Below are 14,683 nucleotides of genomic sequence, written 5' to 3'. Positions count from 1 at the left end.
CGTTACGGTGGCCGGCTTCGGCCGATTGGGCAGGCCGCCAAATGTAAGGGGCTGCCCGTCGCGTTATCTGTTTGGAACAGGTTTCGGAGCGCAACCGATTGTAGGATTGGCATTGGAAAGTATTATATGCTAATAAGGTCAAAAAAGGAAACTTGATTGTCTACATGGTGTAAAGGCGACGAGCATGTGACGTGATTATTGAGGCAGTCGACACAGCGCGATATTCAACATGAGGACAGGTTGCTGAAGTAATGCTTTCTTCAACCCTTTTCTTTTAAATATCAGTATCGTTGCAGCAGGTCGTGCGCCATGACGGAACAGGTAATGCGCCATCTGTTCTATCAGCGAAGCGTGTATTAAGTCAAACGAACGTTATTTAATAATCAAACACACACTGTTTCGTCGCTTTTCAGGTGCTGGAAGATGCTGTAGAGCAAGTCAGCAAATAATATTTAACCATGAAGTGATGTTTGGCAACATCGCAGATAACCCTAGCTGATAGCATGAATTGCGTGTAGCAATTGGAAAAATAAAATAAAATTGTACAGCCAGCAAAGCTATTGCGTGCCCGTGCTATAGTTGTTACGCGTTTCTGAAAGAAATAAGAAGCAAGAAGAAAGGAAGCGGGAAAATAAAAGAATAGTTCGACGAATCGAGACCTAAAGGCCTCGAAAAATTACAGTCCTTGGTAAAACGCACGCGCACTGTACACAGTACTACATACAGTTTGCTAGTCTGAAGGTCGCTCGCTTGCCGCTGCTCAGCCTTCTGATTCCTTTATAAAAGATTACATGAAAGAAGTGCGTATATGGCATGCACTTCTTCTCACTCCGTATCAAGCGATAATTATGGCAGCTGCGTCTAGATTTTTTTTTTTTTTTTTTCTGTTTGCGTGGTACAGAATGCTTGTAGGAAACGGAGGACATAGGCAAAAAAAAGTTCAAGACCACGCTCCGGAGTCACGGATCCAAATCGCACTGCCAGCGATACTACAATTTCCGATTTTTTTTTTTGTCCCCATGGTTGTCACACCGATGGAGACTGGCGCAACGGGGGTATCGTGTATCGTCTGCTTGCTTATAAATATTTCAAATTTATCGCACTGAACTCGGAAGGAACGAGAATCGGAAGGTGTCCGCACCATGAAAGGAACGGTATTCTAGAGCGGGGCACTTTAAGCAGCGTTTTGCTGAATTGTTTGTTCGGTCGTCAAGGATATTTCAAAAAGTGCGCCAATTCTGAAAATGCCGCGTGCCGGTTTCCCGACAAAACGCTCGGAGACGACACACCCACAAACCTCAAAAAGAGAAGCATTCGCCGCCCGACGTTGAGGGGCGCTATCGGGCTCGTAAGTAATTTTTGTGTCGGCTTCTTTCCTCGCAAATCACCTTGCGTTTGCTTCTTTTTCTTTCATAGGAACCGTTTCCGCGGGTAATTGCAGGACCGCGCTTGTTGTCCGTATATCTCATCGTGCTGTTACATGGATCGTCATAGGCGTTTTCCGCATGTAGCACGTATGCGTCGGCCGACCCTCGTACGATCTATACTGCGCAAGGCTACACGTTCCCTACTGGCGCGCTCACGCCATAGATCGTACGATGCGTCGTGACGATATCGTCGGGTCTGTGGCGTACGCAGCGAGGAGTAACGCGGGCAGCTCTCCGCCGCGTCTCTCTTTTGGAATGCTCGTTGCCCGGCGAACGACGCTTCAGGTAAATGTACATCTTCGACGACCGTCTAGCGACTCATTTACATATTCCGCGCGATGCCCGTAGCGAGCCTGCCAGCGACGGAAGCCGCGTTAAACCAAGTCGGTACCGCTGGCGCTTCCCTGTTTGTGTGCCTAGCAGTAGCAGACGACGCGCGCTTCGCAGGGCCTTGCGTGTGTGTGCTGAGGGGATTGGTCGCTGCGGTGACTGCGGCCCGAATGAATGAACACCATCACCGCGGGATAAGCGTGTGCGATCAGTGACCTCCGGTGCCGTTCTGGCCTTGTCAGTGCACATCTCTTCCTATCGTCGCCGGCTGTGTTTCTTATCAGCCGAGAAGGATGCGCTGCGATTGACGCTCGCCATGGCTTCGCGACGCTACAGCTCGTCTCGGGTACGTAACCGCGCGCTCGTCTGCTGCTCTACGTGCAGCGCGGCACGCTAGGCCTAACGTTTCCTCATTTTTTTCGCCGCCAATGTCGTCTGCCGGCCTGCTCGTGTTCTCGCTCCACGTTTTTAATGCCGGCTGTGTTCAGCGCTGCGCCTTTTATTCCATGCTGCTGCTTGTAGCAGTGGCGCGATTAAGGACTCATTAGCGCGGCCCTGTTATACCTGCTAATCTCTCTGCGTCCTGTCTGTCTTGATTATCGCGGCGGTGCCGAGAAATACAGTGTGGTGTGTTTCATTTCGCAACTTCTTGACCCGACAACGCTTCGTGCGGCTAGCTGCATGCGTGCCACTTGCGGAAGGTGTGGAGATAGGTGGCGAGGGCAACCAAGCGGAGAGTACAAAGAAAGACAAAAACACGAAAGCGAAGCTGAAGCATGGCGAGAGGAAAGTACAGTGGTGTATATAATGTACGGCGACGCGAGAAAACTTGGTGTATAATAAAATAAAAAAAGGGCAAATGCTCTTGGAATCTTTTCTTCTCAGGCGCGGCCGAGGCCAGAGATTTTGTGCGCGGTTTTTCCGTGTGTTGTCCTTGAATTGTGCGTCTTTCCCTCTCAACGTGTTTCACGTCATAGGACTGAATTCACCCCCACTTTTTCTGGAGGGGCCTGCGCACATAGACCGACTAGTCCCTGCGGGTAGCTACCACCCTCTCTGGGTTTATTTTGATTCTAAAAGCAGTCATTTTCTTCTTGTTACTACTTTCTGCCGGCGCTTACGCATTCTTGCGTTCCCAGCAGGGGGAAGTCGATTTCTGTGTTTCTTTTTTTGTTGAACAGTCGCCCTATGACGACTTGTTTTATAGTAGTGGCCGCGGCTGGGAAAACGAAAAGATTGCGAAAAAGAAATGCGTCTTTCTTGACGGACGCCGAGTAGTAGACAGACACACTTCGGCTGAAGAGCCGGTGACATCTCAACGGGAGAACGCGCGCGGGCTGGTCCCCGCGGTTTAGGAAGCGTGCAAAGATGTTCTCCCGACTACTGCAGAAGTTGTCAAGTAAGTGATAGGTTTGACGGATATTTGTAGCTCGGCCGCGCCGATGCTTCATTGATATCTTCATTTTGTTTAAATACCCGTTTTATTTTTGTATTTTTGTTTTTTTTCTGCGCGAGCGTGTCTTCGTCCCTGTAGTTCCGGCGCGATACGGAAAGTTGCGGTTATTAGCACGAAAATAAGGTGTACAAGCGTGCTGACGCTGGACTCGAAACCTCATCGCATTTTAGAAATTTGCTTAGATCGAGGGTTTCACCCAAGTTCCCCTTCACCAATTATAGCTTTTGCGGTGGGGATATATTTGCTCTATTTTTTCTTGCAAACTATCGTCTTGTTAGTGCGGCATTTCTATATACTTTCTTCCATGAATTAGTATCCTGTGTCTATCTGATGATATAATATATATATATATATATATATATATATATATATATATATATATATATATATATATATATATATATATAAAAAGGAAGCGCTATATGGATGAGTTCTTCATCAGAAAACAGCTTCTGCTATGGTTTCCTAAGTTGTTACTTCCACTTGCTTATTTCAAATGCTTTCTCATATATATTCTTTCAGTTATGTTTTCCAATTCTTACCTGTGATAGCACCAGGAGATTGTATTATTTATTCTGTGTATAATACAGTCACTGCAATCTATGTATAGAAGCAGCTTCTGCTGAACATAACTGGGAAAAATATTGAATGATGGTGTATAAATACATATATTGGATGACGTGTGGGCCTGACGTGAGCACGCATTTGAAGCTGTATTACATAACTTTCAACTTGTAATGAAATCCAGTTTTTAAGTCAGTTAATCCTTTTAGACAACTTCAGCAAAATGATGAAATAGTAGATTTCTGTCTGTGTGTTCCTTCTGTTTTTACAAAGCTGTTTGCATGCAGTATATTGGTGTTGAGGAAGATCTGCGCGGGAACACATCGTTTAGCATTGTCGACCACTGAATTTTGTTGTCATGTAGTATGTGGTTCCCTATCTTGAACTTACTTCCCTCTCGTCCACTTAGGGTTTGACAGGCGGAAGTGTTTGCCAATGTGAGCATACACAATATGTTGACATACACTGCGCGTGCGTCTACGGTGTTTGCAATCTGCTTGGCTACAAACGTTTACTATACGGTTCCTTCTCGTTATGCCAGTACTGTGCTGACACCTTATGAGTATCTTTCAATGCAAAAGTGCATCTGACACCACATCTGCTCGTGTTTTTAAAGTGCAGTGTTTGCATTTCTAAGCGATGACAATAGGTAACCTTTTCTGACCTGGTATGCTTGGAATGTATGCAAGGAATGAAATGCCCATCACCTTTTTGAAGCATAAGGTTATGAGGTGCTGCAAGAAGTATTTTTATCCACTTTATTTGAGTGAGTGGAACGCTACCAAACACCTTAGCATGAATGTCAGTGTGTTAAGCGGACCTAACTAGAAAAAAAAAAGTAAAAACATAAGACAATCGGGATTTTTGAAACGGAGATTCAGAAGGAGTTTTTATTTGTACGTATTTGCAAAGTGATTGCTGTCACTGTCATATTAGTTGAAGGTGGTCAGCGTGCTTCCTCTTCTGTTTTATGTTTTCTGGAGTGGAAAGAAAATAACGGTATACTTGAATATGCCTTTCACTGCTAAATGTATTCTTGGGAACACCATTGCATTGTGCCCTGCTTCTGTTCTGAAAATGAGAAAGAATGCTAGCATGAAACAGTAAAGGATGTTGTAAAGGTCTTGGCTATTTCAGTTGTGACTTAACTGTATGCTACCACTCTGTTGTGGCCTCTCGTGGTACGACCTCGCTAACGCAGCGATCCGAGACCCATGCATAGCTTCCTTCTGAGCTACAGGTCTTGGCACGTGGTGATAAGCAGATGAGAAAAAAATATGCTGGCTTTTGCCACGAGCCTGGTCTCGAAAATGATGGGTTGTTAGGATGTTGGTTCAAAGCATGTATTATTTGGCACTCTTTTTTTATTTGCTTTACGTTGATCAAATCTTGTTTTGTTCGTCAAACAGGTCCCCCCGAGGCCCCAGCTGAGATGAATGGCGCCACTGAGGTCAAGGGGCGCACTGACCTGCAGCGGCTTGAGTCCCTAGCTGCCCACAACGGGGTCAACACCTCGCCCGTGCGCATCGTGGTAGAGCCCTGTTGGGACGACGAAAGCGGTGCCGTGACGGCCGCCAACGCCAACTTCTTCAACGGTGCCAACCTCAACGGCTTTGGGTGAGGCCGTTGTGCTGGGTGGCATTGTAATAGTCTTCATTGGACAAACGCTGTATGGTAAACATATTTGTTGCAGCTCAGTGTACTGACCATGTGCTAAGTGCTAGAGCATATTTTGTCAGCCTCTGGGTAAACCATGTGCAGCAGTCTTTTGTTTGTTTTTTTTCAAGCTTGTTCCTGCCCATCCATAAGTTAAAAATCTGTTCCTTACCGCTTTGGTTAACAACTATGGATTAACATCTCCATTGGTGTGCCTGTGGTCTGCCATTTTCTTCTTTTCTGCAGAGTTGGGCCTAAATTGAGTGCCTCCAAGTTTAGTTGTGCTGGTCTCGGTCACGTTTAACCTAGGTTCACAAATGCATTCGTGTTCTGTCCAAGGCAACTGCCAGATGTGATGGAACCAAATTGTAGGTGCATTAAAATTTGTGGGGTTGCTCCCCATAGGCACCTTGCATGGCTGCTAGGCTCCTCTCACTCATTATTTATTGCTGTCCTTTTACATAGGCGATGCTGTAGTATCCATTGTAAAGAGCATTTTATGGAAACTCCACGTGCACAACTGCGGAGAGAACAGGTGCACAAAAATTTATTTATTTATTTATTTATTTATTTATTTATTTATTCAGTGATTGTGTGGGCAATACATGGTACTGCCCGTGGGGCAGGACAAAAGGAGGTAATTAGTCTCCTGACGAGGTCCTGGCCCCACTGGGCGCAACAGCAGCGGGTACAAAGTACAGGCAATGCACATTCAACTACATATAACAATCTTCACCGTATATAAAACAAAAACACCGAGTTAAAAACTATCACCGCAGTACAAAATACGCATTCAGACACGTGCCAATAACAAAACATAAGGAAATGCAACAACAGTTATGAAACTCTGGAACAATGTAAAGGAATAGCACAATACATTTCGATTTCGCATCTACTTTAGTCATGTATTTGGTTTTCTATTGAAGTGAAAAGAGGTTTTATTCTCCGTTTGAAAGTTGGCAGACTTCTACTTGTTCTTGCGATATCAAGTATGTCTGGGTAATTATTACATAGTTTCATGATTTGATGATCAATTGTCTGTTTAGCATAATTAGTCCGAGGTTTATCTACAACAATGAAAGTCCTCCGCAGATTGTGACCAGTATCCCTATTTAGATAATGACTAGAAAATCTATTGATCACCGCAAGGCGTTTTATGATAGTCGTTACAGCTTTGTAATCCTCACTTTGTTTTGGACGTTTCTAATTTCTGCCGACCTCCCTTTCCACCTTATGTAATCCACTCAAGGCTATGCTTTTCTTATCAGGACCCAGAATTGGCAGCAGAGAGCAGCAGGAGATGCTGACTACCTCTTATCAGCATCAAGGACATTCATTTAGGATGCGCTCCATGTTTGCTGAGGTCGGGACATTGTCACTATGCTACCTTATCTTAGTCATAATGGAGTTTCAGGCTGTGAGCCCGTCAGTCATTTTTGCCGTGTGGTACTTGGAGTCACATTTTTCTTATCACTCATAGTAGCAGTAAGCAGGACAGTGGAAGCTTCCTCTGCCTTAAGGGCGTCCCCAGGCGAGCCGCCGTTCACGGGAGTCGGGTTGCAATGTCGAGTGTCTTGCACATGACACCCACGTGCCCCGGCTTCATTGTTTTTAATTTCGGTGTTTCTTGCCCTCCTCCTCGCATAGAAAGCATTCGTTGTCGATAGTGAAACAGCTCACCTAGAGTAAGGGGTGATAGCGGTAAATCTCCCTCGAGATATCAGCTTCAAGGGCCTCCTTTGTACACCTACCCTCACCTCGACCACTGTCTGGCTGGCTTCCCCTTTAGAGAGAGCGAGTGGCATGATGCTGTGTGGCAAGCTTTCCTTTCGCGAAATGCTTATCTTGTCTCAGCCTGCGGCAGTGCTCTCGAGTTCTAGACCAGCTGGATACATCGTACGAGCGTGCCACGCGATCGTCTGCGTCGTCTGAGCAGGCATTATCTCCGCACCGGCATGCTTGAATATCACTGCTCGCCGGTGTCCGAGTGTCTCAGATGGCCTGTTGTCGTGGAAACGTGGAGTCTGTGCGCAAGACGGAGTTAGTGCGTTCGCGTCGTGGTAGCCTTGGTGTGCAGTTCGTGGTTGTTTTCCGGAATCGGTTGTGACCTCGTGGGTGGACTGGCAGCGAGCTTCATCGTGAGCGGCCGTTGAAAGTGAAAAGGATGTGCAAATGTTTTGGTTCGTCTGCGAGATCCGTTGGTGTTGAAGTTTGAAGATGGTGGTGGGCTGCAGTGTGTGTGCGAGCTCGTCGTTTGGGGCCAAAGGCCAGCGCCTGGAATAAGTGCCACCGACCGAGAATCCTTTCTTTTTTTTTCCAAGCAATTTGACAGAGGCTGCCTGGTGAACAGTCTTAGTTTGTTGAAGAAAGTTTTGAGTGGTTGTCGACATGGAAGCTATTGAAGAAGTTCGAGTTAATGGGTAGGAAAGTTTACTTCTTTATCCTGCAAGAATATTTCGTGGTGTGATTGTCTTGTAATGCTTTGTTTAATACTGTTGATGAGTGCACTCATTAAATATTTCTCTTCTATGTCGTGTGAGGTAGTCCCATTCTAGGTATTACAGCTTGAGCTACATTTATAGATTTATAAAATGCAAGTTTTAATGTGCATATCTGTGTTTCATTTTAGGCATTGGCTTTTCAATTTTGACTGACAAATGCATTACAGTGTACTAGTGGCAGAGGTTTTCCGGCTGACAAAAGTTGTACCTCATTTGTACACAGGACTCTTCAATTTACTGCTGCTTGGCCTGACACATGTTGGGTTTACTTTATTGAAGTGTGACAACTTCCAGCAGTTGCATAGTATGTGCTTGTAATTGGCTGTAGGTGATGACTAGAGGAGTCAGGATGACCTCTGACTTAAGTCTTGGGCTGTGGTTAGGACTTGTTACTTGAAATGAGGTCACAGTCCTATCGTCATCCTGATATCTTTATGGCTCAGGATGAAATGGCGATAGTAGTGTTCGCAGTCCTGCTGTTTATTTTCACGAAATTTTTTTGGTCTACTTTATTGAGTTGTGCTTCACAGATAAAAATCTTTTCGAGGTCAGCTGGCCACAGGTACCGAGAACTTATTTTACTGTTATGTTCATTACATTATCCCATACTGTGTAGTGGTCAAAGCTCTTTTAAGCTGTTAAGGCAATTGGCCTCTTCAAACTGGTATAAAAGAGCTGGTATAGCTGTACGAAACATTTCACTAAAGCCGAGCCAGCCAGTACAGCATTGTGCCTTATGGCAAAGCTTTTCTCAGCCAAAAACATGAAATTAAATGTAAGTAAATAAATTATGCAGTGCAAGATTACTTTTGCATAACACAGAAGCCTTTGTGCCCGGAAGTATCCATCTGTCTCTCAAGTGTCCACTCTAGGTACTGTGTCTAAGTTTTGGGTGGGTTCATAGCATTTAAATGTCTGTTATGCATTCCTGCCTGACTGTTGAGAACACCTTAAATCCACTTAGTAAGCGTTTATTCCTTTTATGTACAGCATTTTGCTGCTTCCAACCAGTCCCATTAGCTAGGGTTGGACAAACTAGTCATTGAGGGTCACTTGCATGACATTTGTGGTAACCTTGCAGCAGTTAAATGTACCTTCCAGTAAGGATGGGGTTGAGTAGCATGCGGCTTCAGTCATTTTCCTTAAGGAAGGCATTTTGTGTCCTTTGGTGAGGTGGGCACTTATCGTTACAAACGCCATTTGCCTCTGCCATCAACAAGAGTCCTTGGACTGAGATACCCCCTTGGCACTAGGATGGAAAACATTGTCATGTTTCGAGTGATAGAGGACAATTTTGGAAGTGCGGGTATGACAGCTTGCTTTATGAGTAGTTTCTTGTGCTCTCACATGTTTTTACAAGGCTACCAAGGGCAAGGAGGCTCATAGGCTTGTTTCCATGCATTCGTTTCGTGGGCTCTTTAACTAATGCACATATAAAACTTTCAAGTGTCACCGAGCCAGTACCAAGGGAAGGCACAAGCACAAATATATCCTCGAGTCCAGTGGTTACCCTTGGACAAGCCACAGGCAGTTAGTTAATGGTTGGAATGATTCGTGTATTGAAAGTGCTGTGGGATGTTAGCAGGGGACATTGACAAAAATGCAGTTTAACACATGCGAACAAGACATTGTAGCCCTCTTTATGAACAACTTACACTGAAATCATTGTTTTAAGGAAGCCATTTTAGTCCAGTTAGATATTGTCAGCTCTGTGTGCTTGGTGAACACTTTGCTGATCAGGGCAAGAATGAAGGACTTATAGTTTGGTCAAGGATGGATATAAGATGCTCAAACAAAGAAGCATTGTTCCAGTATTGGAAACCATAGATTGCCGAATTAGGCTTGTCCATTCCAATAAAAATAAAGCAACATTTACGCAATGCCACAGAATCAAGGGACATATGAGCATTCTCTTCAGAAGTGGCAGAAAAAGTGCAGAAGATTGTTTAGTGCAACTGCCACTTGTTGGTCTCTGTGGGACTGAGCAGAACTTCTTGTCCCCCCCCCCCCCCCTCCCCCCACTTTTCCACCCGTGCTTTGCAGCAACGGTCCCCGACCGCTGTTCACGATAGACTGCTCTGACGAAGAGACCGATGATCCTGGCAGCCCAAGTGGTCGTTTCATGGGCGATGAGCTGAGGCGGAATCGATCTCGTGCAAAACTATTCAGGTGAGTGTGGGCCGCGGCTCTCACACCTTTCGCGCAGTCGAGTGTTTCCTGTGTGGGTTAGAAAATGAGTTAAGCACCTCATCTCAGCCCCTGCCTCTCTTGACTATTCCCTATTGGTATCAGCTCTTTCTTTCAGAGCAGCTAACAAAAGGTGGCTGCATTATGGGAGGTATAGGCTGCGTCACTAACGCTTTAAAACGCAAGAGGGATGTCGAAATTATTTTTGGGGGGCGCCAAAATGCGCATTTAGTGGTGGGGAAAATTGTGACTGCTGGTGACAGGGCTGCTCACCAAAATAACCAGGATGACCGAAAACAAATGCAGAAATTTTTTCCGCCCAACAAGCAGGAAACAGATGTGAACACGTGGGTAACGTTTGAGATGTCACATATACAGCATTGCCGCGGAAATGGCACAAATTGAGGGCACCAAAATGGCAAGCTTTGAAAATTTATTTACGCAGAAATGAAATGCCACTTAGCGGCCACATTTGACAAAAGCGATCAGGACAGGAGATCCTGCAGAAACTTTAAAGGAACCATGAAAACCGGGCTACCTTTTAATGGCTCTGAAAAAATAAAAAAGCACTAGGTTACCATCTGAGTTCGGTAACACTTATTCTTTCATTTGCCGAATTTCATGGTATATGAGCGAGACACTATTCTTTTTTTCTTGTTTGCTTGTTTGACATAGTCTAGTGAGAAGACATTAAAGCTTACAGCAAGTCTTACCGCAACTTTCTTTGCTTTATTCTGTATTCATTTTTGGTTCTCTTCACAAAAGTGTCGGCAGAGGTGGCATTTTCGAGGAAGCCGGTAACAATGACTTCTTTCCCTCTGTTTCTCGTTTCTAGTTTTGCTGCGAAGGCACGGTTGCGGGCGTGAGTATTGCAGCCAACTGAGTGTTTTGTGCGGTCCCATCGTTGGTGTATAGCGTGCCCAAGTCCCTTGTCCATTTAAAGAAACATTGTCCTGTCATTCTCGTTGACAGTAGCTCTCCGTTGCAGCTGCAGGAAGGAGCATAAAAAAATATAATTGTAATGCACTGCCCGCTGTTGTATAGTCTGTGGTGTCCGTCCTTACATGCTTGTCTGTTGGCAAAAGCTTTGTAGATGAGGGATGTTCATGTCTGGCTTACAGAAGTGTGCATTTTCTTAGTTTTGTCATGTTGCGTTTGCACTTGGGCAAAGTTGCAGGTAAAGTTGGATTGGGGAAATGGGTGCATTTTCATGTTGTGTTGGAAAAATGTTTCATTTGCACTTGAGAGAAAGTTACGGGGAAAGTTGGATTGGGCAAAATGGCGCACTTCTTTGCTCTGGACGGTAAAAAAAAAGGAGAAAAAGGTAAATTGAGATATTAAAAGCTTCTTATACATGGGCTGTCATTGTTCATAAAATTAGGCTCTTTGTGGCAGCTAACTACTTCTTGTCTTGGTGCTGCACACTTTAAAAATGAAAATGCTATTAACGCTTGTATTATTGTTCACTTTCTCTGAAACTCGTTGGAATGGAGTGGATGGTAGATCCACTGATTGCTATGGCATGTAAAGTTTCCTGGTGCTTTTGCATTATATCTAGTTTTGTTTGCGCTTTACTTACATGCACTCTTTCTTTTTGTAATTTTAATGTATTGCAACAAGTGACGTAAAAATTTGCTGCTATATTCATCCAGTATATAATATACACCGGAGTCACAGAAGGGAGAGCGATAATTTTGGTGAGCGTAAATATGTGTGCAGCAACCCTGTCTTGTAAACTCCTATTGCTTTTTGTTTGTTTGTTTTGTGGGGCTTTCGTGTGGCATTCAGTGTGGTGTGCTGTATGGCGGAGGCGCTTTTTACGTGTGTTTCGTCAACCTTATGTGGCATTTGATTCACGCCTCTTTTGACTTTCCCGTAGCTGGTGCACCGCACAATACCAGCTCTATGACATACGTAACTTAGTCAGTGCTTGTGTTAGGCTCACCCAGCCTGCAAAAGAAATCACATTGACTTCCGCTAAGCCTCACATACTTACTCGCATGTGAGTTGTTTTGAGTGACCTGATTAAAATGTCCCCTAGACTGATTATGGGATAAATACACCAGATGTTAATGCCTTATAGTGCACAAAAGAAAAAAAATGTAGCAATTGTGGACATGTTTACAATGGAGTCTGAACTGTGCAAACAGCTTGGGATTATTCAAAGAGGTGTGCATCTGAAGCTCATTAGGTTCATAAGGGATGATGTATATTTTCTTTCATCGTTTTGTTTTTGCATTCCCTTTCCCTCTTCAACCGTGACCCCATGCAGACAGTCTATGTCGGGTGCTCATCTCTCCACTGAGGACCGTGAATATGGGAAAGGCCAGAAGGACTTCATCGTGGCCACCCCCGAAGAATTTGTCAGCCGTTTTGGAGGCCGACATGTCATCAACAAGGTGCGTTCGTTTTTGTGCAACAAGGATGTCTGCACTGCCTTTCGTAGAAGCCACGCTTTGTGAACAGTTATGCAAACTATTGGCAACGGATGGTTCGCTGGGAATCGTGCAGCGTTTAACATCAATTTTAGTTGGGCGGAATGACGTGTGCATTTGCCCTTCCCTGTGATATGTGCTTTTATTGGTGTCGCTCCTTGTCACGCAGGTCCTGATAGCCAATAATGGCATTGCAGCCGTGAAATGCATGCGCTCCATCCGAAGATGGGCCTACGAGATGTTCAGCAACGACAAAGCCGTACGCTTTGTCGTCATGGTCACGCCGGAGGACCTCAATGCCAATGCAGGTGAATGCGCTGCTGATATAATCCTGGCTGTGGCTGCCAAAACAAACTGCAAGAGGCGTCCTGCAGCAAAGGGAATGTGCTGTGCAGTTTCAGGCATGTCAAAGGACCCCATGGGGTGGAAATTATTTTCTAGACGTACACCCATTAGGACTACTTCTTTCTCTCCTTTCACTGCCCCCTTCGTCCCATTCCTTGCGGATATGGTTGAGGTGTTCATTAAAAAGTGAGAGTTTCTGCACGGTGGCTTCTTTGTGTCCTTTCAAACAGAGCGAGTGCAATGGAGCTTAGACACGCGCAGTGATGCTGATGCTGATGCTTGTCATATGTGCATCTTGGACCGAGGTCTTCCATAGAGTGTGGCTTCGCGTAAAACTTATGCGCCCTTTCGCTCCTATGTGCAGAGTACATCAAGTTGGCCGACCACTGTGTGCCGGTTCCCGGTGGTTCGAACAACAACAACTATGCCAATGTGGACCTCATCCTGGACATTGCAAAGCGGGTCGGTGCACAGGCAGTATGGGCTGGATGGGGACACGCCTCCGAGAACCCTCGGCTCCCCGAGCTGCTCACCAAAAACAAGATTGCTTTCATTGGTAAGTGCCCCGTGCTCGGGGTGACTTGCTGTGTTTAGGATCACTTCGGGTTACGTTCAGTTTCTTTTGAAGTTTAGAATTGTTTGGCTTCACTTGGAATCACTTAGAAGAGTTTTGTCCGATTCGATAAATGAGCAGCGCTCCAGAGGTGGTCGAACCTGGTGGGAGAACTAAGAAATGTTCCAAGGTGTTGTTGCATAGAATTAAATGCTTTGCTTGCGCCAGTCCTCATTGTTTTGCAAGTGTTTGCCTTTAACTAGCTTCAGCAAAGCAACTGTCATACTTGTGCTTTGTGTGGACTGGTGGCATGCATGGTTTGCCTTAGCGGCTGACAACTCTCGAATGTACTGCTGTCTGCATGTGCATTCAATGCACACACCGAGACTGTGAGCTGTGCCTAGCATCATTATAATGGATCTGACCTTATTGGGTTGTTTTGTAACACATTCACATTAGGTGCTACTGACTAGTGTGGAAACTAGGGTTGCAAGACTAGTAGGTAAGGCATTGAGGTCCTGAAGGACTGCAGCCACACAGGGTGGGAGCATTGCTTTCTATTTTGTTGTTGTACATTTTAGCAGCAGTTCTTTGGAATATTTTCTTTTATTCGAAGAATCTTTGAATTAAAGTAAGTCACTGAGTCTATTGTCGTCAAGAAATCGGAGCTTATGTTCTTCATTAACCACAAGTGCAGGTCTTCCTCCCTAGCAGCCGACAGTCCAACCTCTTGTAGTAGTCTTATTCTTGATGGCTGCATCCCTGGGCATGTCCATAAAAGGTGGCGAAGATCCACCTTGGTGGCCGGCCTAGGATGCTTAGGGCATGTGCTTGGCACTGCATCTTCGCAGAGCCCCATCAGCAAGTCATCGACGGGGTAAGGGCCACCCCAGCCCTAATTCTTATAAGGGACACCTCCTTCATTCTCGTTAGCCGAGGTGGCGCAGTGGTTAGGGCGCTTGACTACTGTGTCCAAGGACGCCGATTTGAATCCCGGCTCTGGCGGCCGCTTTTCGATGGCGGCGTCAAGCTTGGCGCTCATGTGCTGTGCGATGTCAGTGCACGTTAAAAAACCCCAGGTGGTCTAAATTTCCGATGCCCTTCACTACGGTGTCTCTCATAGCCTGAATTGCTTTGGGACGTTGAACCCTATAAGCCAAACCAAACCACCAGGTTATGAGGGAAAGGAGTAAGTGCACGGGGGAATCAGGAGGGCACGTGCACTTTTC

At 45.4% G+C, this 14,683-nt stretch overlaps 1 protein-coding gene across 11 annotated transcripts in view; it reads left to right on the top strand.

Moving 5' to 3' along the window:
- ACC (acetyl-CoA carboxylase) overlaps window positions 1-14,683 on the top strand; it is an 86,010-nt gene that overhangs the window by 32,953 nt on the left and 38,374 nt on the right. For 5 of the 11 annotated variants that reach the window (XM_084584804.1, XM_084584805.1, XM_084584807.1 and 2 more), the window contains exons 2-7: window positions 5,187-5,394; window positions 9,978-10,103; window positions 10,957-10,983; window positions 12,394-12,520; window positions 12,726-12,864; window positions 13,266-13,457. In XM_084584804.1, the coding sequence (XP_084440930.1) occupies window positions 5,187-5,394; window positions 9,978-10,103; window positions 10,957-10,983; window positions 12,394-12,520; window positions 12,726-12,864; window positions 13,266-13,457 (819 nt within the window). Of the gene's footprint in view, window positions 1-1,285; window positions 1,349-1,404; window positions 1,713-1,754; window positions 2,104-2,872; window positions 3,157-5,186; window positions 5,395-9,977; window positions 10,104-10,956; window positions 10,984-12,393; window positions 12,521-12,725; window positions 12,865-13,265; window positions 13,458-14,683 lie in introns of those variants that run through there. The other 6 variants (XM_084584813.1, XM_084584812.1, XM_084584811.1 and 3 more) reach the window with 6 other exon arrangements.

The sequence above is a fragment of the Amblyomma maculatum genome, chromosome 11 (assembly GCF_055883805.1).
Source record: "Amblyomma maculatum isolate TAMU_Amacu chromosome 11, ASM5588380v1, whole genome shotgun sequence".
Classification (NCBI taxonomy): domain Eukaryota; kingdom Metazoa; phylum Arthropoda; class Arachnida; order Ixodida; family Ixodidae; genus Amblyomma; species Amblyomma maculatum.
The sequence above is the reverse complement of the archived record's forward strand: the minus strand, read 5'-3'. Positions and strand labels throughout refer to the sequence as shown.